This window comes from Bos indicus, chromosome 5 (genome assembly GCF_029378745.1).
Source record: "Bos indicus isolate NIAB-ARS_2022 breed Sahiwal x Tharparkar chromosome 5, NIAB-ARS_B.indTharparkar_mat_pri_1.0, whole genome shotgun sequence".
Classification (NCBI taxonomy): Eukaryota; Metazoa; Chordata; class Mammalia; order Artiodactyla; family Bovidae; genus Bos; species Bos indicus.
In genome coordinates, this window is record NC_091764.1 from 107484603 (window position 1) to 107508248 (window position 23646).

The window sequence follows — 23646 nt, forward strand, 5'->3', positions numbered from 1 at the left end:
CAGATCCTTCTCGATACCCCCGCAGCATCCGACGCCGCGCGGCCGGACGTGGGTGCCGCGCGTGCGTCGCCCCGGCCCGAGCCGCGGGCTGCCGGCCTCCCCGCCTGGCCAGGCGCGCGTCCTGAATGCAGAGCGAGGGGAGCGTTACCTGGGCGTGTAGGGCCGGGGAGGCGTCTGGGTTTCCCCGGAGAGGGGCTAGCGTGCGCCCTGGGCCCGGCGAAACGCTGCGATCTGCCCGTTTGCAAGAAATGGCCCGTGTGTTAAAGGGGCCTTTCCCGACAATAATACAACTGAACACATAGAATGGGTTCAACTCGCGAGGAGAGCCACTGCATCTTACTGAAGGCCCATGAAGAGGAATATTTTCTTAATACTGGGTTCCCGTGTATTCATGGACTTCCTGTGGCGACTAGGAAGCGCCATAGTTACCAAAACAATAACTTTTTGACAAAAAGATCTGTGTATGGAGGGTCCTGCTCTTCCTTACCACTTAAGCCCAGTTTAGTATCTGGTGCGTGTTATCAAATAATTATTGGCTGAAGAAATGTGTATGCCAATAATAATGAGGTTTTTTGTTTATTTGTTTTGGAGCCCTTGCTCAGTGCTTGGCACTGTATTATGAAGACTGTCCTATATAGGTAGAAAACTAAAAGGGCTGTTTTCGGATAAAATTTCAATATTATAACCAGGTAATTCATTGTAGTCTTTTCTCTTGGGATTGGCTGGGAAGGGATGCAGGACAAATAAAATCGTTTCTTCCAGCAAATGTATTTAGCCTCGATTAAGACGTTTTTCATTCAGTGACTGGCCTTCAGCGGACTTGAGGGGATTGCCTCACTAGAGAGTAAATCCGCTTCCTTTCTACCACTGTCCTCAGGAGGGTGAGAAGTAACGGTGGCCCTCCGAAGTTGCGGGAGACGGGCGGAGGGTAGGGTGCTGGCTTGCCGCCTTGGCAGTTATCTTGCTGTTGGCTCCTGCACCTGTGTACGGTCACTGTCTTGTGTGTACTGATTTCTTTTGAAGCTGGGGCCACTGGATATTATCTGGCTGAACAAGTTGGTATAGAAAAGTTCCAGTCGAGTAATGCTTTTCTAAAAGCATCTATTTCTTTACTGGCAGCAAACAGTTGTACGTATCTGCTAGTCAGCATGTTTTACTTGAGCACCCAAGATATGACCGCTTTTGCACACATACTGGCAGTAGAAAGAGCACGTGCTCTTTCTAGAGAGTAAGCAAGGAGTTGGGTCCCCAACATACTAACCAATTTGGGGCAGATTAACAGGGATAGGAACACCTGTCAACGAGGGTAGTTGTGATGGTTACAAAGCAGGAATGTATGTCGGGCATCTAGCCCAGTGCCCACCTTCACACAGGTTAGTAAATCATGCTCATGATTCTGATGGGATGAGTGCTCTGGTGAGACCTGGATAGGATACAGAGGTCTGTAAGACAGGAGAAAACCTCGTGGAAGGGGAAAGGGAAGGGTCAGAGGTAGAGGTTTCCAGGGAGGAAGTGCTGTGCTCTTTCAGTCAATGAATGGTTGAGGGGTCTGGGAGATGGAAGGGGTGAGGAGGGACAGTAGTCACTGGGTTCTAGGATCCCCCAGTTTTTTTTTCTGTTTCTGGAATTATTTTGCATTTTATTTACATTATATTCTTCGGATTGTAAAACTTACACGTACTCAATGTAGAAAGTGCACAGATAGGTTTGTTTTTTTTTCCAATCTGTTTTCTTTTCATTCTTTTCTTGCTAGGGATTGAACCCATACCCTTGGCAGTGAACAGGCAGAGTCCTAACCACTAGATCACCAAGAAATTCCCCAAATTTTCTTTCCCTCTCCCTCATCTGTTGCCCAGCCACACCCCCTTTTTTTTAACCCTCAGCTGGTTTAAATTAGTATTCCCATTAAAGATGTTTAATAACGCGATTATTTTCAGTCGTACCAGTCAGTCATTCAAAATCCTTCTGAAACTCCCCCCTTTTGCTAGAGGAAGAGAGCACACTTTTCCTTTCCCCACTCCCCACCTTACTCTTTAGGTGCTCTGGTTAGTTTTGTTATTATTTTTATTATCTGGCTCATTATTGTCAGAATGAACCTTTTGGGAACTCACATGGTACATCTCCCAAATGCCAGGTCCATCCCTCAGACATAAACATCCCTTGTTTTAATTGTTTAGTTTTTATTTTATTTAGTTGTTACTATTTTGGCCATGTTGCTTGGAGTGTGGGATCTTAGTTCCTCCTGACCAGGGGTTGAACCCTTAGCTGTGGCGGTGGAAGCAAGGAGTCCTAACCACTGCACCACCAGGAAATTCCCTAAACCCTTTGTTTCTAAAGGTTCTTTAAAAAGGAACTTTTTTGACTGCTAATGCTCTTAAACAGTAAAAAAAAAAAATAGTACTTGAATCGTCCAAGAGAATGTGAGATGAGCATTGTGTACACATATACACGTTATGTAACATACCAACATAATGGACCTTGGGAATATACCACACTCCCAACCTAAGAATTAGAACATCACCGATATGACTGGTGTGAAAAAAAATGTTAATACCAAAAATGTTAAGGACATTTCATAATTTCTTGCTACTTCTGGTGTCTGTCAACTGAGAAAACACAATTTATACTACTAACCAAAACAGCTACTGAACATTTCATAAAATATTTACTTATTTTAGAGATTACAGCTCCATTTTCATGCATTTGAATAACAATAGACTGCTACGCGGGCTTCCCCAGTGGCTCAGGGGTAAGAATCCACCTGCAACGCAGGAGATGTGGCTTGGATCTCTGGGTTCAGAAGATCCCCTGAAGGAGGAAATGGCGACCCACTGCAGTATTCTTGCCAGGAGAATCCCGTGGACAGAGGAGCCTGGCTGGCTACAGCTCGTGGAGTCACAAAGAGTCAGATACGACTGAACACTGCATACACATGTGGGGTCTGCACACAGTGGATGCTTGAAGCTTCATCACTGAACACACCCCGGGTCACTGGGCAAGCGTTCCTCATCTCTGGGATAGATGGGAATCATAATACTGTCTATGTCACAGGGGTTTTCTTTGAGGGTTAAATGATAAATTATCACGTGTGACGTACTTAACGCAGTGCATGGCACATAGCAAACGGTCATGAGTGTGTGTGTGCCATGTCTCACTTGTTCAGCCTGTTGAATGCTGGAGTATAGATCTGAAAGACCCCAAAGTCTCCAGTCTTCAGATTGAGAGCCACTGACTGGTCTGGACAGGGGTTTGATGCATGGTGTCTAGGATAGTGCTTTTTCCTGATGCTATTATGAATAACATCTGTACTTTTTTCTCTTTCACACTCAATGATGAAAATGACTATCTAATACACTAGCTTTGATATTTTGTCATCCCAACAAGTCTGGGCACCCTGTGAAGTAAAGACTTGATCTTAATATTATTTCCTTGGGTTTCCGATCTCCTTGGGGGAAAGCAGATGGTATATTTGGTGCCTGTCCTACTGAAAGAAAGGAGTATTTTCCTTCTTTTAAAAGATAAAATCTAATTTCACACTTAAGATAAATATATTTTGTTTTGTTTTGCTCTTTGGGACAATAAAAAGTAGCCTGTCTTCATCCTTCCATGTCTGTAGGTAAACTGAAATTTGGCTTTGGCCTCATTCATGGGAGTGTCCAATAACCAAATGCCTCATTTCCACCTTCCCCAAACCTGTCTGTGATCAAGGATCACATGTGGGTCCAGGGCATCAGATCTAATCAGCATAACTGGAACTAGGATCCCCTTTTGGGAGGAACCCAGCCCTGCATCGGCCTCAGTGGAGAGTGAATGTGTTTACCATCATAAATGTGCTCTGCAGTGACCACAGGGGCAAGCCAGCAGCTCTTACTATTGAGAAATTAAGAAATTATTGTTTCTTTGGTATTACATCAAACTTCTGTAACTGGTCTGCTAATATTTTTAAATGTTTAAATCGTAAAATAATAACAACAAAAAAAGCTTGTATGAAAGCTCAGATTTACTCTTGTATCCCAAAAGTCCATCTGTGTCGGTCACAGTCAGCTCTAGTCAAATATTGACTTTGCTATTTATCCTTTCAGCATGTAGCTAAAACGTGTACTCAGAAGCACCTGAGAGTTCATGTCTTCCCAAAGGCCCTGCAGGTGTGTTGTTCAGCAGCCTTCCTCCCCAAGCCAGCCTCCTCCAGGGGCACTATTTTTGGGCGTGTCCTCGGGCTGACGGCCTCAGCTTTTTTCTTCCCGGGTTTCTGGGCGCCCCTAGCCAGGGGGGTGGGGCGGGGTGGGAGTACTCAGGGATCCCAGGTAGAGGGCGGAGGGGGAAGGGGTGTCTTTCTGCACGGGGCTCTGGGTTCCTCAGGGGCTTCACTGATCAGTGGCGACGTCCTAACTATTCTTTCTCAACTTGCACCCACTTAACGCTCACCGTCTGTATTACCTATTGATGGCCAGTTGGTGCAAAGCTATTTATTGAGTGGGTCCGGAGACCTCCAGGCATGGAGTGGGCGGGCGGCCGGGCCCATAGGCTTGGAGCCACAGGCGACCTTAGGGCCCTGGAGCTGAGAGCTGGCGACAGTGCGCTGGGCACTGAACTCAGGGCAGCGTTGCACTTTTCCTCGGTGATAGCCCTTCCAGTTGTCCCCCGATTTGTTCCAAGGGCAGGTGCTGAACTGAGTGTGCAAGGCCACCTGGGATCACTGGGCTCAGACCCAGACTGTTCAGGTAGCTGCCCTGGATTTCCCATTGTAGGGACATGGCCCAGGGACCCAGGGATGGAGGGAGGGAGGGAGGGAGCTTGATCGCATCAGCTCGAGCAGAGCCTGCGCCGGCGCTCAAGAGTCTTCTCCAACAACACAGTTCAAAAGCATCAATTCTTCGGCGCTCAGCCTTCTTCACAGTACAACTCTTACATCCATACATGACCACTGGAAAAACCATAGCCTTGACTAGACGAACCTTTGTTGGCAAAGTAATGTCTCTGCTTTTCAATATGCTATCTAGGTTGGTCATAACTTTCCTTCCAAGGAGTAAGCGTCTTTTAATTTCATGACTGTAGTCACCAACTGCAGTGATTTTGGAGCCCAGAAAAATAAAGTCGGACACTGTTTCCACTGTTTCCCCATCTATTTCCCATCAAGTGATGGGACCCGATGCCATGATCTTCATTTTCTGAATGTTGAGCTTTAAGCCAACTTTTTCACTCTCCTCTTTCACTTTCATCAAGAGGCTTTTTAGTTCCTCTTCACTTTCTGCCATAAGGCTGGTGTCATCTGCATATCTGAGGTTATTGATATTTCTCCCGGCAATCTTGATTCCAGCTTGTGTTTCTTCCAGTCCAGCGTTTCTCATGATGTACTCTGCATATAAGTTAAATAAACAGGGTGACAATATACAGCCTTGACGTACTCCTTTTCCTATTTGGAACCAGTCTGTTGTTTCATGTTCAGTTCTAACTGTTGCTTCCTGACCTGCATACACATTTCTCAAGAGGCAGGTCAGGTGGTCTGGTATTCCCATCTCTTTCAGAATTTCCCACAGTTTATTGTGATCCACACAGTCAAAGGCTTTGGCATAGTCAATAAAGTAGAAATAGATGTTTTTCTGGAACTCTCTTGCTTTTTCCATGATCCAGCGGATGTTGGTAACAGCCTTACTGAGATAGAATTCAGATACCATATAACTTATCCATTTAAAGTGTACAATTCAGAGAGTTCCCTGCAGGTCCAGTGGTAAGGACTCTGTATGTTCACTGTGGAGGATCTGGGTTCGATCCCTGGTCAGGAAATTAAAATCCTTCAAGCTACACTTCATGGAAAAGATGTGTACAATTCAGGGGCTTTTAACAGAGTCATGCAATCGCCACTCTAATCCATTTTATTTATGTATTTATTTCGTTTCGAGGTTTGTGGGATCTTAGTTCCCCAACCAGGGATCAAACCCAGGTACCTGGGTCCCCTACATTGGAAGTGTGGTGTCTTAACCACTGGACCACCAGGGAGGTCCCTACAATTCATTTTACAACATCTTCATTACCCTGTAAAGAAATCTCATACCTTTTGGCTGTCACTTCCCAACCATCCTCAGCACCCAGCCCATGAATCCACTTTCTGCCCATATTCTTAATTCACAAGTATTTAAGAGTTAGAAAGAGTGACTGGAGCTTTCTTTGTCTTTAGGCACTGCCTCCCTTTCCTCCTTTTCTTTTTTGGCAAAGGATGGGAGGGAAGTCTGTGGTCTGGACAATGCCTCTTGTTGCCAGGAGAGGGCAGCAGTCAGTTCCCTATCCTGCAGGCACAACCTCAGCGCCATCTCCAGGAGTCAATGAGTGCCCACCAGGTGCCAAGCTCTGCGCTGGGCACTGGGGGTGCCAATCTGACACCCCACTCTGGAGGAGTCCATGATCTAAAAGAGTGAGTCAGCGTAAAAAGAATGAAATAATGCCCATTAGCAGCCTGCTGAATCTCCAATACTTTGGCCACCTGATGGGAAGAGCTGATTCATTGGAAGAGACCCTGATGTTGGGAAAGATTGCAGGCAGGAGAAGGGGATGGCAGACAACGAGATGGTTGGACGGCATCACCAACTCGATGGACTTGACTTTGAGCAAGCTCCAGGAGTTGGTGATGTACAGGGAAGCCTGGCGTGCTGCAGTCCGTGGGGTCGCGAAGAGTCAGACACCACTGAGCGACTGAACAGCAACAGCAAGCAGCGTCGTGGATGGACCTAGAGACTGTCATACTGAGTGAAGTAAATCAGAGAAAGACACATATCAAATGACATCACTTATATGTGGAATATAAAAAAGCGGTACAAATGAACCTATTACAAAACACAAATAGAGTCTCACAGCCCCCTTCCCTGCTGCTTCAAAACCAGCTGAGTGAGCCTGACCCTCCACGGCAAGCTCAGCTTGAACAAAGGGTGATGGAGAGGGATGGAAAGACTCAGAAGTGGGGGCCACGGAGGGGTTGTTGACTGCTGTGCAGTGGAGCCTGGGCCAGACCCATGGAGGAAACAGGAAGCCACAGGGGTTTAACTAGGGGTTTAACAGGAGTTAAACTAGGGGTTTAAACAGGGGTTTAACTAGGAGAATATTGAATGCATTACAACATTGCTTCTGTTTTACGTTTTGGTTTTTTGACCCCGAGGCATGTGGGACCTTGGCTCCCTGATCAGGGATTGAACTTTCACCCCATGCATTGGAAGGTGAAGTCTTAAAGCACTGGGCTGCCAGGGAAGTCCCTATCCTCCATTTTTATTGCCGCTCTTGAGATCCAAGTCCCTACTGCATTGTCTGGTTTATTGCATAACCTGACTTGTTTGCTTGCTTTTGGTTTCTTTCCCCTCCAAGCTATTCTTCACCCTGCTTCTGGTTTATTATTTCCAAGACACTGCTTTTGCAATTTCACTCCTCTGTTAAAAAAACATTTCAGTGATGTACAAATGGCTTATAAGATAAAGTCTAAACTTGTTAGCTTGCTGTTTAAAGTTTTCTGGGCTTCCCTGGTGGCTCAGCTGGTAAAGAAACCGCCTTCTATGTGGGAGACCTGGGTTCGATCCCTGGGATGGGAAGATACTCCGGAGAAGGGGAAAGGCTACCCACTCCAGTATTCTGGTCTGGAGAATTATACATATACAATCCATGGGGTCACAAAGAGTCGGACATGACTGAGCGACTCACTTTCACACTTTAAAGTCTTCTACAACCAGACCCCAAGTATTATCATCTTCTATTCCTCCCATGATGCTTCTTAGAGAATTTGTACTCTAGGGATGTGTGTGTGTGTGTGTTTAGAATGGGGAGGGGGAACTTTGAAAAAATAGACCAAAACGCAGTACATTTTCTTGAAGTGTCAAGTTTACTGGATGACAATTACTTTAAGACAATTTTTAAATGTGGAAACAAGCAGTGGTTGTATAGTAAATGCAACATTTACATAAACTTAAGACTGAAGCATCAGAGACCTTTTCAGGATTTTGATGGGCCTCATTCCAAAGGGCCCATTCTCTAGGGGCTTCCCAGATGGCACTAGTGGTAAAGAATCAGCCTGTCTTTGCAGGAAATGCACGAGTTGTGGTTTCAATCCCTGGGTCAGGAAGATCCCCTGTTGTAGGAAATGGCAACCCACTCCAGTATTCTTGCCTGGAAGATTCCATGGATAGAGGAGCCTGGTGGGGTGTAGTCCATGGGACCGCAAGGAGTTGGAATGACTGAACACATATATATGTAGAAGACATGAATCCATGGTTTGTGTTAGGAACTGAATTGTGTCCGATGTAAAAATTAAATGCATTCCAAAGGGTGATAGTACTTTGCCCTTTTCAAACTACACCAGTCAGTGATAGTTGGAAGTACTGACAGAAAACAGGCTCTGGAATCATCCTTTTGTAAATTCCCACCCCCAGGTTTTTACACAACTTGTAACACTGGCTCTTCTTCTTGAAAACCTTTCCTTTAAGCCTCAGAAACTGTCCCTAAAGTTTCTTATCTTGCCAGGAAATCACACCAATTACCAAGGTCATTCCCAGGGACCATTTAGCATAAAATGCCCCCCGTTGTAATTTCATAGACCCTTCCTGAGATATTGTGATAATAAATATACTTTTGGCCTCTGTCCCAGCTCTTAGCAGAGCTCCTAAAATCCTTGAAATTTCCCCAGGAAAGACATACAGGTGTCTCTTGTTATGTTAATGATGTGATTTTGGGGAAGCCCCTAGGTAACCAGCCTAAGGTTGTGAGCCAGGGGAACAAACTGGGTGACTGGGAGGTGGGAATGGTCAGGCCCATCCCCAAGCCTCCTGGGAGGGGAGGGGGCTGGAGATGGAGTTCGATCATCAATGGGACTTCCATGGTGGCCCAGTGGTTAAAGCTCTGCCTTCCAAGGCAGTGGACGCTAGGCTAGTTCAGTCCCTGGTTGGGGAATTAAGGTCCCACGTGTAGCAGGATGTGGCCACAAAAGAAAAAAAAGGAAGAAATCACCAATGACCATTGATTTAATTAACTTGTGCGTGACGTAATGATGCCTCTATTAAATACATGGAAAGATGAGGTTTGGAGAGTTTCTGGGTTGGTGAGCTCATGGAGGTGTAGGGAAAGTGGAAACTCCGCTCCCTCCGCATACACTTGCCCTGTGCATCTCTTCCTCCTGGGTTCCTGAGTTATGTCTTTTTACATAAACTGATGTTTTCATAAGTAAAATGTTTTCCTTGGTTCTGTCAGTCTCTCTAGCAAATTAATCAAACCCAAGGAGGAGCTTGTGGGAACCTCTGATCTACAGTCAGTAGTAGCTTAACAACTGTGGTACTGGTGAAGACTCTTGAGAGTCCCTTGGACAGCAAGGAGATCAAACCAATCAATCCTAAAGAAAATCAACCCTGAATATTCATTGGAAGGACCGATGCTGAAGCTGAAGCTCCAATACTTCAGTCACCTGATGCGAAGAACTGATTCACTGGAAAAGACCCTGATGCTGGGAAACACTGAAGGCAGGAGGAGAAGAGGGCAATGGAGGATGAGATGGTTGGATGGCATCATTGACTCAATGGACATGAGTCTGAGCAAACTTTGGGAGACAGTGAAGGACAGGGAAGCCTGGCGTGATGCAGTCCATGAAGTCACAAAGAGTCGGACACGACTGAGTGACTGAACAACAACAACAACAAGGCAAGCAGCACAGATGATGACCTGGCCTTGGGGCTGTCTCATGTTGCAGTCCTGTGGGACTCAGCCCCTGACATGTGGGATCCCAGTTACCTGCAGGTAGTGTCAAAACTGGGTTATTGTGTGGTGTTGGAAAACACACACTGGATGTGCCTTCAGAAAAGCTCACAGGGGTCATGCAGTCCAATCCCTGAGTGGACAAAGAAGAACCACGTCCGAGGGGGTGAGGAGATGTGCTCTACCCTCCCGACCAGGTGAACCCCCCGAGGCAGGACTGGGGCCAGTAGCAACAGTCCTCAACTTGGCTTCCAGACCAGAAAGTGTCATTTCACAGGGGCTCCGAAGAGCTTCGTTACCATAGTCCTTTATGTCTCAGTGCAGAGAAGAATTCAGTAAGAGCAAAGTGGTAGATAAGTGATTTACCGGAATAGGACATGTGTGAGGCTTTTAAGCAGGTGGGCAAAACATGCCATATGCTGAGGACGTACTGGGCTACAGTTTTATAATCAAAGGAAAAGTGGGGAGGGGGATAAGACCTTCTTTGTCTTTCTTGAGTAGATGTCATTTTCATCATTAGTTCCTCCTCCGGGTTGAGCAGGGGAGTTTTCTTGTCCCTGCATGGTTAATCTAGGTTCACAAACAATATTATTTTTCATCTGTGCAGAGAGCATGTCCTAGGGATCACTAACTTACTGAGCTCACTGGGCAGGATGTGGGGCTCATGCCACCACTGTTTTATTGTCTGGGGGCATGTCTCATGCTTCTGTCACATGGGTGTGTTGCTAAGCACACCTGCTTTCTCAAGTAATCATTAACTTACAGGAGTCTCCCATCTTTCTATATAGAACCCCTTAGTGGGATTAACTATTTAATCACTTAGTCTGTCTCAACCCTGCTGAGGTGGGCTGGGGAGGTGCTGTCCATTCCAGAGGTAAAATAACTGGGTCTCACATTAAGGTCAGACAGGAGCAGGGTCTACGACCAGATTGAGCTTCGGGGCTGCTCCCCCTCCACACTGCGTGGTGGTCCATGGGATTGCAAAGCGTTGGACACGACTGAGCGACTGAACAACCCTCCACATGGCAGTCAATTTCCTGACAGCGGGTTGTGGTGAGGGAAAGTACAAGGCTGACTGCAGGACTGAGCCAGGAGCACAGCGGCTGTCTTCTGATTGGTTGGAGATGAGGTAATAGGGCAGTGTTTCAGGTATCTTAATCTTCAACCTTCTGGTTCCAGACAGTCTGGGTTTCACATGCTTGTGCTCAGCTTGTAGCCACCGTCCTCCCCGGGGTGAGGGTCTCAGTTCCCACAGAACTGCTCAAAGATGGGTGTCAGATTACTATGTATACGTCTTGAGGAGGCTCCAGGGTTGTTTTATCAATGAATGATGCTCCTAACTTCTGTTTAACTGCTCTGTTTCTGTGTTCCTTTATCAATAATTGCCTGTGCCTTCCCTGGGGAACTCAGGAAGGGTATCAAAAGACCAAAGTCCTTTTCTACAAACAAGAAAGAGAACAGGGAGAGGCGTTTTCACCTGGGAAGCCCTTGTAGGGTGCTGCTGGGTTCCAATCCCCCCTTTTCTTGGATACTTTTCAATCCTGAGGGCAACAGGTGCGGGATAAGAAAGGGAGTAAAGTTTTAGATAAAGATGTTAATGAAAACCTGGGCAGAGGAAGCTGGTTTTACCAGGCTCAGTTCCAGGACCAGAATACTGGCTTCCTTAGTCAGCTACGCACCTGGTCCTTAGGTGGTGCCAGGTCGGTTCAGCCGCATCTGTTTGCGACCCCCATGGGCTGTAGCCCACCAAGCTACATGGGATTCTCCAGGCACGAATGTTGGAGTGGGTTGCCTATGCTCTCCTCCAGGGGATCTTCCCAACCTACGGATCGAACCAGTGTCTCTTAAGTCTTCTGCACTGGCAGGCGGGTTCTTTACCACTAGCGCCACCTGTTCGATAAACATGGTCAATTGAAGTCAACCGACTGCGCTCAGCATTTATGTCTGCTGCTAAGTCGCTTCAGTCGTGTCCGACTCTGTGCGACCCATAGACGGAAGCCCACTAGGCTCCTCTGTCCCTGGGATCCTCCAGGCAAGAACACTGGAGTGGGTTGCCATTTCCTTCTCCAATGCATGAAAGTGAAAAGTGAAAGTGAAGTCGCTCAGTCGTGTCCGACTCTCAGCGACCCCACGGACTGCAGCCCAACAGGCTCCTCCGTCCATGGGATTTTCCAGGCAAGAGTACTGGAGTGGGGTGCCATTGCCTTCAGTATTTATGTCTCCCAGCTGGCAAAGAAACACCCCCCACGGATGGCGGCGGAGGGCGCAGAGAAGGAAGGGTACAGATCCCAGATCACGATCCCTCCTCTAGGGTTCCCGCCCCAGCTGAACGCGCCGGGCACGCGCAGAGACACCAAACGCGAACATCCCCAGGGTAAGCCAAGGAGCGCGCACGCGCAGTGACCCCGGAGCGCAGCGACGGGACGCTCTATTTGGCTATGGAGACAGAGCCCGGGACTAGCCTGCCGCGCAAGCGTAGTGGCGCAACACGGGGACCCGCCCCACCGAGCCCCGGGGTGCGCATGCGCTATGCTGGGGGGTGGGGGAGCGTGCAGCGCGGCGTGCTGCCCTGGAAGACGCTGACACCGGCGAGGAGCCGGAGTTTCAGGTTCAGCGGCGTCCGCCTGGACTGCTCGCCGGTTTGGCCTCGGCGGAGCAGCCCTCCCGCCGAGGAAGGTGAGCGCGGTGCCGAGAACGTGGAGCGAGATGAGAAAGGGCAGACTGGTGGATCTGCCGGGGAGCGGGACTGGCCGGTGGCGGGAAAGCGTCCTGGGGCGGGGTCGCCGTGTGATCGACAGGTCAGGCACCAATGGGAGGGCGGGAGAGGCCGCGGGGCGGGACCTGGTCGCCAGCTGGTGGCTGAGGGGCGGTTCCGCCGGAGGTGGTGAGCGCGCTTTGCACGTGGTAGTACCTGCTGATCCCTGCAGGGCCACCGAATGCGCCGTTCCCCGTCTCCTGCAAAGGACAGAGTCCCTTGGACTGCAAGGAAATCCAGTCAGTCCATACTAAAGGAAATCAGTCCTGAATAGTCATTGGAAGGACTGATGCTGAAGCTGAAACTCCAATACTTTGGCCACCTGATGCGAAGAACAGGACTCATTAGAAAAGACCCTGATGCTGGGAAAGATTGAAGACAGGAGGAGAAGGGGATGACAGAGGATGAGATGGTTGGATGTCATCGCCAACTCGATGGATATGAGTTTGAGTAAACTCCGGGAGCTGGCGTTGGGCAGAGAAGCCTGGCGTGCTGCAGTCCATGGGGTCGCAAAGAGTCTGACACAACTGAGCGCGAACTGATTGCCCCCTACAGCTGGGGAAACGGAGTCAGAGATGTGGACTTAAGCGGGGATACAGGCTACTGCTGCTAGTGCTACTGCTAAGTCACTTCAGTCGTGTCCGATTCTGTGCGACCCCATAGACAGCAGCCCACCAGGCTCCCCAGTCCCTGGGATTCTCCAGGCAAGAACACTGGAGTGGGTTGCCATTTCCTTCTCCAATGCATGAAAGTGAAAAGTGAAAGTGAAGTCGTTCAGTCGTGTCTGACTCTTAGCGACCCCATGGACTGCAGCCTACCAGGCTCCTCTGCCATGGGATTTTCCAGGCAAGAGTACTGGAGTGGGGTGCCATTGCCTTCTCCGGGGATACAGGTGGGATCCCAAATTGGGCAGTCTGACCCCCCAGAGCCATCCTGCCACTCGGCGAATCCTTGTGGAGCAGTGGCTGGCCAAGAGGACTGGGACAGATGGAAATGAGTTTGGGTGAACTCCGGGAGTTGGTGATGGACAGGGAGGCCTGGCGTGCTGCGATTCATGGGGTCGCAAAGAGTCCGACACGACTGTGCGACTGAACTGAACTGTGGGAGGCAGTGCCGTGAAAAGTGCAGCTAAATCGTCACACAGTGTGACAGCTCCGAGAGCAGAGCCGGGTGGGAGACAGAAGCAAGACGAGGACGTGGGGTTGGGGCCAGCTGGCAGCTCTCAGCCCTGCCACCCCAGATTCACAGCAGGTGAGCTAGAGCCGCGTTGTCTCCCAGGTATGTGGAGTTAAAGCGCTTTAGGAGGAGAACAGTAGGATGGTACCTGGAATACAGGTGTCTCACCTGCTCAGGCTGCCATAGGCTGGGAGGCCTGAACAGGGAACTTCTCTCTCCAGGTCTTTAGGCTGGGAAGTCCAAGGCCACCAGTCCTATAGGGGACAGGACCCCACCATTAGGACTCCATTTAATCCTAATTACCTCCTTCATTTAATGTTAAAATGTTAGTCACTCAGTAGCGTCCGACTCTTTGCAACTGCATGAACTGTAAGTCCACCAGGCTTCTCTATCCATGGGATTTCCCAGGCAAGAATACTGGAATGGGTTGCCATCTCCTTCTCCACATTTAATGTTAATTACTCCCTAAAAGCTCTTTCTCCAGATACAGCCTCACAATGAGGGTTAGGGCTTTTAACACATGAATTTGGGGTAGGGGGAACACCATCTGTCTGTAGCAAGCTTGTACCCAGGTAAATAAGTGATCATCGAAGACTACAGAAAATGAGAAAATGAGTACTTTCAGGACTTGTGTGTACCCTGACGCTGGGAAAGATTGAAGGCCGGAGGAGAAGGGGACGACAGGACGAGATGGTCTGATGGCATCACCGATTCAATGGACATGAATTTGAGTAAACTCCGGGAGTTGGTGATGGACAGGGAGGCCTGGTGTGCTGCAGTCCATAGGGTCGCAAAGAGTCGGACACGACTGAGCGACTGAACTGTACCTGAGATACCTTCGTGTGTCTTAACCCATTGAGTGAGCATGAGATTGCCGTTCCTTGTGTCTTCACACTGGTGGGGAGTTCTAGGGACAACTTGTGTGTGTGTGGGCTCATGTCCAGGCAACCAGCCTGAAGAGATTGGAAAAGTTATACTAAACATCTTTAAAACAGCACTTAGTGAATCCTTTATCCTTGGATTTAGCTAAACCCTTTTTTCACTTATGGTTTAGCTTGTGCTGCTCCTGGAATAATGAGATCCCTAATTACCACCCACAGAGAAGTGAAATAATAATTACTTTTGTTCTTTATTGTTTCGTGTTGTCATTCTAAAGTTTGGTAACCAAGTCTTTTCATCCTACTTACCCTGGTGGGAGGAAGATTAGAAATCTATAGCTCAGGAGCTCAGAGGCTGCTGCTGCTGTTTAGGCGCTTCGTTGTGTCCAACTCTTTTGTGACCCCACAGACTGTAGCCTGCCAGGCTGCTCTGCCCAGGCAAGAATACCAGAGTGGGTAGCTATTCCCTTCTCTGGGGGATCTTCCCGACTCAGGGATCAAGCCCAGGTCTCCTGCTTGGCAAGCGGATTCTTTAACCACTGAACCACCTGGGAAGCCCTGGCTCAGGCAGATATATGTTAAAATCTTGGATTCAAGCACTTGCTGAGTGATTGTGAGCAAATCACTTAACTTTTCTGAGCCCTGGTTTCTTCAACTGTGAAAAAGAACTAATAAAAATCCTGACTGCATAGGGTTGTGAGGTTATATGAAAACAGTTTGAAACCATCAAAGAACTGGCCGTTGGACTAGACACTGAAGTAATAGATATTCTCTCCCCATCTCTCTGAATGACAGAAACCCCCTCCCACAGCCCCTGCCTCAGACTGGGTATTCATTTATTGCCTGTTTACTGATTGCCTGCTAAGTGCCAGAGCAACCCTGAATGCTAGGGCAGGGAAGAGCAAGGCAGACAAGGTTCCTCCTTTTATGCTGTTTATATTCTAGTGGGGGAGGACAGTAAATAAGTTCAGATAGTGCTGAGAGCTATGAGCAACAAAAATACAGTGTTTCAAATAATGAGATAAAAGAATGACAAAGCAGAGCAGTGTTTGTGTTTGGAGAGGTATTTGACCACTGCTGCTGCTGCTGCTGCTAAGTCGCTTCAGTCGTATCCGACTCCTAGCGACCCCATGGACTGCAGCCCACTGGGCCCCTCTGTCCATGGGATTTCCCAGGCAAGAGTACTGGAGTGGGGTGCCATTGCCTTCTCCGGTTTGACCACTAGAGGGTGGCAAATAGAGTGAGAGGCCTCTGAGGAGCTGAGTCCTAAATGTCCAGGACTCCAGTCCCCAAGCAGAGAGGGACGGCAGGCACAAGGCCCATGGGGGCTGATTATATCATGGCTCAGCCAGTGGTCTCTAGGCTGTCGAGAAATCTGTCTTTAAAGACAGGAGATTTGCAGGGCAGGGGTAGAGATGCAGATGTGGAGAACGGACAAGTGGACACGGTGCGCGGGGTGGAAGGGAGAGTGGGACGAATTGGGAGATTAGGATTAACATATACGCACTACCACGTGTGAAATAGATAGTGGGAAGCTGCTGTACAGCACAGGGAGCTCAGCTTGGTGCTCTGTGATGACCTAGAGGGGTGGGAGGGAGGAGGGCTGGGAGGGATATCCAACAGAGAAGAGATATATGTGTCCATATATATGTATCCATGTAGCTCATTCCCATCATTACAAGTTAAGTGTTAGTCATGTCCAACTCTTTGCAACCCCATGGACTATACTTGCCAGGCTCCTCTGTCCATGGAATTTTCCAGGCAAGAATACTGGAGTGGGGTTGCCGTTCCCTTCTCCAGGAGATCTTCCCGACCCAGGGATTGAACCCAGGTCTCCCTCATTGCAGGTGAATTCTTTACGGTAAAGAATAAACGCCAGTTAAAAATAAAAAACAAAAGGGTTGGGCAGGGGGTGGTCAGATTTCTCTCCTGGGATTTAGAACTAGGAAACAGAAGACTTTGCTTGACAGTGGGACCTGAAGCCAGAAGGTTAAGGGGCTGCAGAGGCAGTGTGCAGGCTAGTGTCTGGGTAAAGCTGAAGCAGCGATTGAGCAGAGGAGGCTGGGCAGGCCCCACGTGGCATGTGTTGGAGCAGAAGAACTGGGAATCCCAAGGCATTTACTGCTGGTGGACTTCCTGGAACCGTCTTGAAACCTGAACCACTCTGCAGTTCTAGTCTGCAAGAAGTACTACCCTGTCCATGGCTTCTGCTCTTGGATTTCCCAGATCGGCTGTATTCTTAATCTCCAAGTATGTATCTTTTCAGTAAATCTCCCTTTTATTGATGCTAGTTCTCTTTTGCTGACACATGAGTTGGACTAGAACAGCCATGTGAACCTGGGCTTGGATCCCTGGGTTTCCTTTCTGAGCTGAGTCTTTTGAACAGTTATTTAATTTCTGTGTCAGGATCCAACAACTATATCCTTACAGTATTGTGCAGATTAAACAAGAGGACAAAAATGGAAGGGCCTGTGGAGTGTTTAACACAGGGCAGGTATTTGGGTTTGTTAGGGCCTGTCTCCTTTCCCTCCATGTTTTAGTGGGTTTTTGATTACAGGCCTACCTCTGCTATTGAACTGTCCTGGTTTTGTCATCCTTATTTTTATCGTTCCACCTCAGTCCTCATTTTAACTACCCCTAAACTCTTAACTGGAAGAACACCGTGCAACTCCCTCTCCTCATAAGTGAATCAACGTGGTCACTGGTCTTCCTGAGGCCACTTGTGTAGCGGAGGTGTACATGGGATTTAGATTTATTCATATTTGTACTGAGGTGAGCTGGTCCCGTTTACCTAGCTCAGAGCAGTGACTTCCAAAGAGAAAGAGCGGGGGCCAGGATGGAAGATGGTGATTAAAGGAAGAAAGGGTGTGTAAGAGCTGTCTCAGAGAAACCAGGGTCAGAAGAAGAGGAAAACGGAACGTGGAGGCGTGGCCGGGAGGTGTGTCATTATTTCTGCAGCCATTAGGCTTCTCCCATGCAGGCGTGGCTGGGAGGCGTGGCCGGGAGAGAAAGCGTAAATGGCTGGAGATATAATGACAGGCCATCCAGGGGAAATCTCCAGGCCCTTAGAAAGGTGTGCAGGCAGGTGGAGCGGCAGGGGTTTCTGTTAGGGCTGCCTGGGCCAAATTCCCCCGTGTCCAGTTTTGATGAGTGTCTCTGGATGAACTGCGACTCTGGCCAGGCCTCGTGGAGAGGCCCACAGTTGGAGAGATCTTTGCTTGCCAAAAATGGTCCCCTCTGGGGAGAAAGTGGGTAACTAGTACTAAAGCTGCTCTTAGGAACTGTTCTAGATCTCAGGCCAGTACTTGTCCATCAGAGAGCTGCTGGCTTTCTTTCCCTCCAGGATTATGGCTGACGAGACCCAGGAGGCTGGTGGCATCCACTTCCCATTTCCCTTCACACCATATGCCATCCAGAAAGACTTCATGGCAGCACTGTACCAGGTGCTGGAGGCTGGCAAGATTGGGATATTTGAGAGTCCAACCGGCACTGTAAGTATGACCAGTGGGGGCCCGAGAAGGTCTGGGGAGACGCTGATGACAAGTCAGAGGCCACCAGAGCATGCTCATCTGCCTGCACAGAGAGTCATGGTGTGAAGCTTAGAAAGGTTGTTCTTTCTATTTATCATTCTGAGTAAGTCACTCCTGTCTATTAAACAGTTGAACACAGCCCTGGGGTCACAGAAAAATTAGGCTAGAGGCAAATGAGAATTTGAATGGCCGTGGAAACCACAACTCGGAGCACTGAAACCTTCCCTCTTACTCTGGGCACACAACTGAGAAACATAGAAATTAGTCTGGCTTACTCACAGATCAAACACGGGTTTATTCTCCACAAACTGGGTCACCAAGGGCCAGAGTAACCCCGTCTGGAGCCCCGCAGTTTTCCTTCCTTGCCTGGAAGGAGGGGGTTTATTGGAGGTTGACCACTGAGGACTGTTGGGGTCCAGCTCCTCTCTTGCACTTTATTGTTGCAGCGAGTGCCATGCGACAGCGGGCTGCCCGTGCGGGCGTGGCTGTGACCTGGAGGACCTTTCGGGCCTTGCCTCTGTGCCCCTGCCACCTGGGGAGCTTGGCCTAGCTGGCCCGGGGTGGTAATGTGTGTGTTGACTGAATGAACAGAGGAAAGTGACTCATGTCTTCTCATCCGCCGATGGGAGTGTGTCATCTTTTCCTGGGGAGACACAGACGGGGCTGCTCTCCTGGTTCCGTTTTGTTCCTTCAGACGCAGTGAGTGGGAGGGACTCCCTCCTACCGATTCACACGGTGTGGATCACGAAGTTGCTATGCGGATGAGGATGTTGTGTGGGACGAGGATGCTCTGCGGGTTGAGGAGTTGTTAAAGCAGCATCTTTCTGCCAGTCTCCAGCCCTCCATTTATAGCCAGTGCACGCTTCCACTGCAGGGTTATGGGTTTGATTCCTGGTTGGGGAACTAAGATCCCAGGTGCCATGCAGCATGGCCAAAAATAAATAAATAATGCAGCGCATGGGACTTCTCCCCTCCCAACCCACCGAAAGACTGACCGGGATCAGAAGCGGCTTCCTGTAAATAGATCTGAGGACATTCAAGTCCTCATCTGACCATCTGCCTCACCTGATGTCATGAAGCATCTTTTCCTCTCTCTCTTTTTTTTTTCTTTTTTTTTTTTTATAATTTTTTAATGTTTATTTTTGGCTCTGCTGGGTCTTCATTTGCTGCTTTGGCTTTTTTCTGGTGGTCAGTGGGGGCTACCCTCTAGTTGCACTGTGCAGGCTTCTCATTGCAGTGGCTTCTTTTGTAGCAGAGCATGGGCTCTAGGGCATGTGGGCCTCAGTAGCTGCAGCTCCCAGACTCTAGAGCACAGGCTCAGCGGCTGTGGTGCATGGGCTTAGTTGCTCTGGGGCATGTGGGATCTTCCCAGATCAGGGATGGAACCTGTGTCTCCTGCATTGGCAGGCGGATTCTTTACCACTAAGCCATCAGGGAAGCTCTATTTATTTATTTTTGGCCACGCCATGCAGCATGTGGATCTTAGCTCCCCGACCAAGGAGCAAACCTGCACCCCCTCTTTAGAAGCACGGAGTCTCAACCCCTGGACCACCAGGGAGGTCCCTTGTCCTCCTGTCTTTAAAGTCACACGAAACGTTGAATCAGAGAACAGTATGTGTAGTTTAAAAAGTCACATGTATCAAACTTGGTTCCTTGGGCTGGTGCTTTGACCTGTCTTATCTATTTCTTAAACACCGTTGGTCTGCATATGTTGAAATCACAAGCCGATGCTGCTGTTTTTCGCTTTATTGGCTGTGGTCACTGGGGCCTCTTTGCCATAGGTAAGATGGAGCTTTCTGACCACCTCTTTCCCCTCCCTCTGCCCACCCTCCTGCTGCAGTTACATATCTTCGGTCTCTTTTTTTTTCTCTCTTGAATAACTTTTAAGTCAGCAGTTGTCTTTTAAAGGTTTGTGTCACTTTCAGCGTACTTACACCTGTTCTTCTCTTCACCATCCAGCGGTGTCTCAACATTACAGCTCATCATACAGTCATCCTCTTTGCCTGCCTGCCCAGGCTGCCGTGAGAAAACACCACAGACAGTGGAGTAAATGTGGGAATTTATGGTCTCACGTCTGGAGACGTCCAGAATCAAGGTGTCAGCAAGGTCCCTCCTGAGGGCCTGGGGGAAGGATCTGTCCACGCCCCTCTCCTGGGCATGTGGACAGCAAGCTTCTTCCCGTCTCTTCACATTGTCTGCCTTCGTTGCTTCTGTGTCCACATTTCCCCTTTTTACTATGCAAGGGTACTGTTGTATATACGGGCTTCCCTGGTAGCTCAGCTGGTAAAGAACCTGACTGTCGACACAGGAGATGCAAGAGACATGGGTTCGATCCCTGGGTCGGAAAGATCCCCTCGAGAAGGGAATGGAAACCCACTCCAGTATGCTTGCCTGGGAAATTCCATGGACAGAGAAACCTGCTGGGCTACAGTCCATGCGGTTGCACAGAATCAGATGCGACTGAGAACATACACACAGACGCTGTTCCTCCGGATCAGGGCCCACCCTCTCTTAACTCAGGATGTCTGTTTTCTAGTGGGGCCGCATTCTGAGACACTGGGGTCAGGGGGACACAATTCAATGCACATCAAGGACCCCCAGGGAAAAGTCTGAAGTTTAAACCAATAGATGTATTCTCCAGAGCAATTGGTTTGCTTCAAAATTTCATAGCACTGGGACTCCCGGGGCCAATCACCTTCTGTCTGCACAGATGTGTTGACTGCATCTCTGCCTCAGCAGGTTGTATCCAGGATTTCATGACGTGCCCCTTTCGGTGGGGGAGCCTTAATTCATTTTCTGGGCTATTTATTCAGTTTCTGCCATTCTTCTCATTGTGATGACTTGTGGTACTTACAGGTAGTTTGATAAGCCTCTTTTATTCTTTGAAGAACAGTGAAGACATAAAATTAAAGAATTTCACTTTTATATATATATTTTTTCTTAGCTGTGATCTAGGAAAAGGCCAGTTCCCTTCCCTTTTCTTCCTTTCAGAAGCAGGTCTTGGAGCACCCTCTGATACTAAACGTCAGATGCTTTATTACGACAGGAAAGGTCATTCAGGAAGCTGGGTCTCTTGGCTTCTATGTCTGAGAGGATTTTTCTGCCTGTAGGGAAAATCCCTAAGTCTCATCTGCGGGGCCCTCTCCTGGCTCCGCGACTTTGAACAGAAGAAACGCCAAGAGGAGGAGCGTCTGCTGGGGGCTGGAGCCCCGGCCTCACACAATGGGCTGGCCCCAGCCCTGGGTCTCCCATCCTCCTGCCAGGGGAGCCCAGGCACCCCAGGGGCCACCGGAGAGCCCGACTGGATCACTCAGTTTGTGCAGAAGAAGGAAGAAAGGGACTTGGTGGACCGATTGAAGGTGAGATTGGGTTATGGGAAGTGGGGCAATCTGGGAAATGGGGCGTCCGGGTGACGTCAGGTGAATCCCAAGGCCGGACAGCCTGTGTCCTTGCTATGGGTCCTCTGGCCACCTCCCGGGTGGATGGTGCTGCGCCTTTACTGTCTGTGGTAAGCTGATGTCACCAGGCTTTCTCTAGGTTGGCGTTCATGAGTACGTGCTAAGTCGATTCAGTCGTGTCTGACTCTGTGCGACCCCATGGACTGTAGCTCACTGGCTCCTCTGTCCATGGAGTTCTCAAGACAAGAATACTGGAGTGGGTTGCCATTCCCTTTTCCAGGAGATCTTCCCAACCCAGGGATCAAACCCGGGTCTCCTGTATTGGCAGGTGGGTTCTTTACCAGCAGTTCCTTTCATTGCTGGGAGAGGAACCGCACTGTTGCCAGTGGTAGCACGGACCTGGCTTCCCTGGCGCCAGACGCCTTAAGGGCCATGCTGGATGGAGAGTGTGTCCTTTCTACAGCGAGCCTGGGGGCTCAGGGTCTGCTGGCCATGCTGCAGCCGACTGGAGGCCAGCAGGGCAGGGCAGGCTGCCCAGAGGCGAAAAGCCCTGGACTGGGGCACCCCGGCTCCAGAAGCGGCCTGCTCCAGGGCTTCCTGCAGGAGTCTCCCTTCTGGCTTCCCCCGCTCCAGGAGGAGCAGGTCCGGAGGAAGAAGCGAGAAGAGCGTCTGCAGCAGATCCGTCACAACGCGAAGCTCCGGTTTGCGGCCAAGCGCATGGTGAGTGTGGTCCCTGGGACCACGTCCAGGCAGCGTCTGCCCGCGCAGCTGGTCGGGGTGAGCAGCCGGGCCCTCAGCCCCTTCCCTGGGAGCGGGGCAGCCTGAGCTGAAGGACTGATCCTGGGGCATTGGCACCAGTCGCTTGAGGCCCATGTCAATGGCAGGCGCACTGCCCTTGGCCATGGCTGCCTGATGCTGCCTCATTGTGGGTGGGGCACCAGCACCAAGGTTTCTTTCTCTTTGCCCCGCAGAGACAGGAAGATGAGGAAACAGAGCGTCTGCTCCGGCTCAGCAGTGAGATGCTGGCCACAGGCACAGAGCCTGAGCAGGTGGCCTCTGGGGAGGAAGAGCTGGTCCTTGCAGAGTATGAGAGCGACGAGGAGAAAGGAGTGCCCAGTGGGTAAGAGCATCACCTCCACCCACTGCCCTGCCTGGGTCTGCGCAGGTTTCCAGGGAGCAGCTCCTTCCTCCACCCTGAGAGCCGGGCCCCCTCTTCTGCAGTGAGGCCCCTCTTCATGGCACGGAGGATGCCCACAGCGGCAAGCCCTTTCTCTGCCAGCTCGGGCAGCTCCCTCCTCTCAGTGGTATTTGCATCTCGGCTCTACATTCAGGGCACCGTGGTCCAGCAGGGTGCCAGGCCAGGGCCAAGGCCACCAGCTGGGGATCTGAACCCCACTGGTCTGACTCTAAGTCTCAGGCTCTAGCACCAAGTCAAGCTGTGTAAGGCTTGTGAGGTAAGCCCTTGAGTTGTCGTCAGGCTGTTTTTCTTAACCTAAGGCTTCTGTTGGTCTACGCTCATAGGTTTCTAATTGGTGAGCTATTATTTCCTGAGTGAACTAGAAATGCTGGTTTTGATTTGCATTTCTGTGTTGATCAGTGATGTTGAACACCTTTTCATGTTCAGCTCTGCTCAGTCGCTCAGTTGTGTTTGACTCTGCAACCCCATGGACTGCAGCATGCCAGGCTTCCCTGTCCTTCACCAACTCCCAGAGCTCGCTCAAACTCAACTCCATTGAGTCGGTGATGCCATCCAACCATCTCATCCTCTGTCATCCCTTCTCCTCCTGCCTTCAATCTTTCCCAGCATCAGGGTCTTTTCAGATGAGTCAGCTCTTCACATCACGTGGCCAAAGCACTGGAGTTTCAGCTTCAGCATCAGTCCTTCAAATCAATATTCAGGACTGATTTCCTTTAGGATTGACTGGTTTGAGCTCCTTGCAGTCCAAGGGACTCTTAAGAGTCTTCTCCAACACCACAGCTCAAAAGCATCAATTCTTCGGTGTTTAGCTCTCTTTATAGTCCAACTTTCACATCCATACATGACTACTGGAAAAACCATGGCTTTAACCAGGTGGAGCTTTGTCAGTAAAGTAATGTCTCTGCTTTTTAATATGCTGTCTAGGTTGGTCATTGCTTTTCTTCCAAGGAGCAAGCATCTTTTAATTTCATGGCTGTAGTCACCATCTGCATCT

General features: G+C 49.5%; 1 protein-coding gene across 6 annotated transcripts in view; it reads left to right on the plus strand.

Moving 5' to 3' along the window:
* The first annotated feature begins 12249 nt into the window (after positions 1 to 12249).
* DDX11 (DEAD/H-box helicase 11) overlaps positions 12250 to 23646 on the plus strand; it is a 31190-nt gene continuing 19793 nt past the window's right edge. For all 6 annotated transcript variants that reach the window (XM_070790299.1, XM_070790301.1, XM_070790305.1 and 3 more), the window contains exons 1-5: positions 12250 to 12393; positions 17870 to 18017; positions 21167 to 21415; positions 22088 to 22174; positions 22426 to 22574. In XM_070790299.1, coding sequence (XP_070646400.1) covers positions 17874 to 18017; positions 21167 to 21415; positions 22088 to 22174; positions 22426 to 22574 — 629 coding nt within the window. In that variant the 5' untranslated portion in view covers positions 12250 to 12393; positions 17870 to 17873. The remainder of the gene's footprint in view (positions 12394 to 17869; positions 18018 to 21166; positions 21416 to 22087; positions 22175 to 22425; positions 22575 to 23646) is intronic.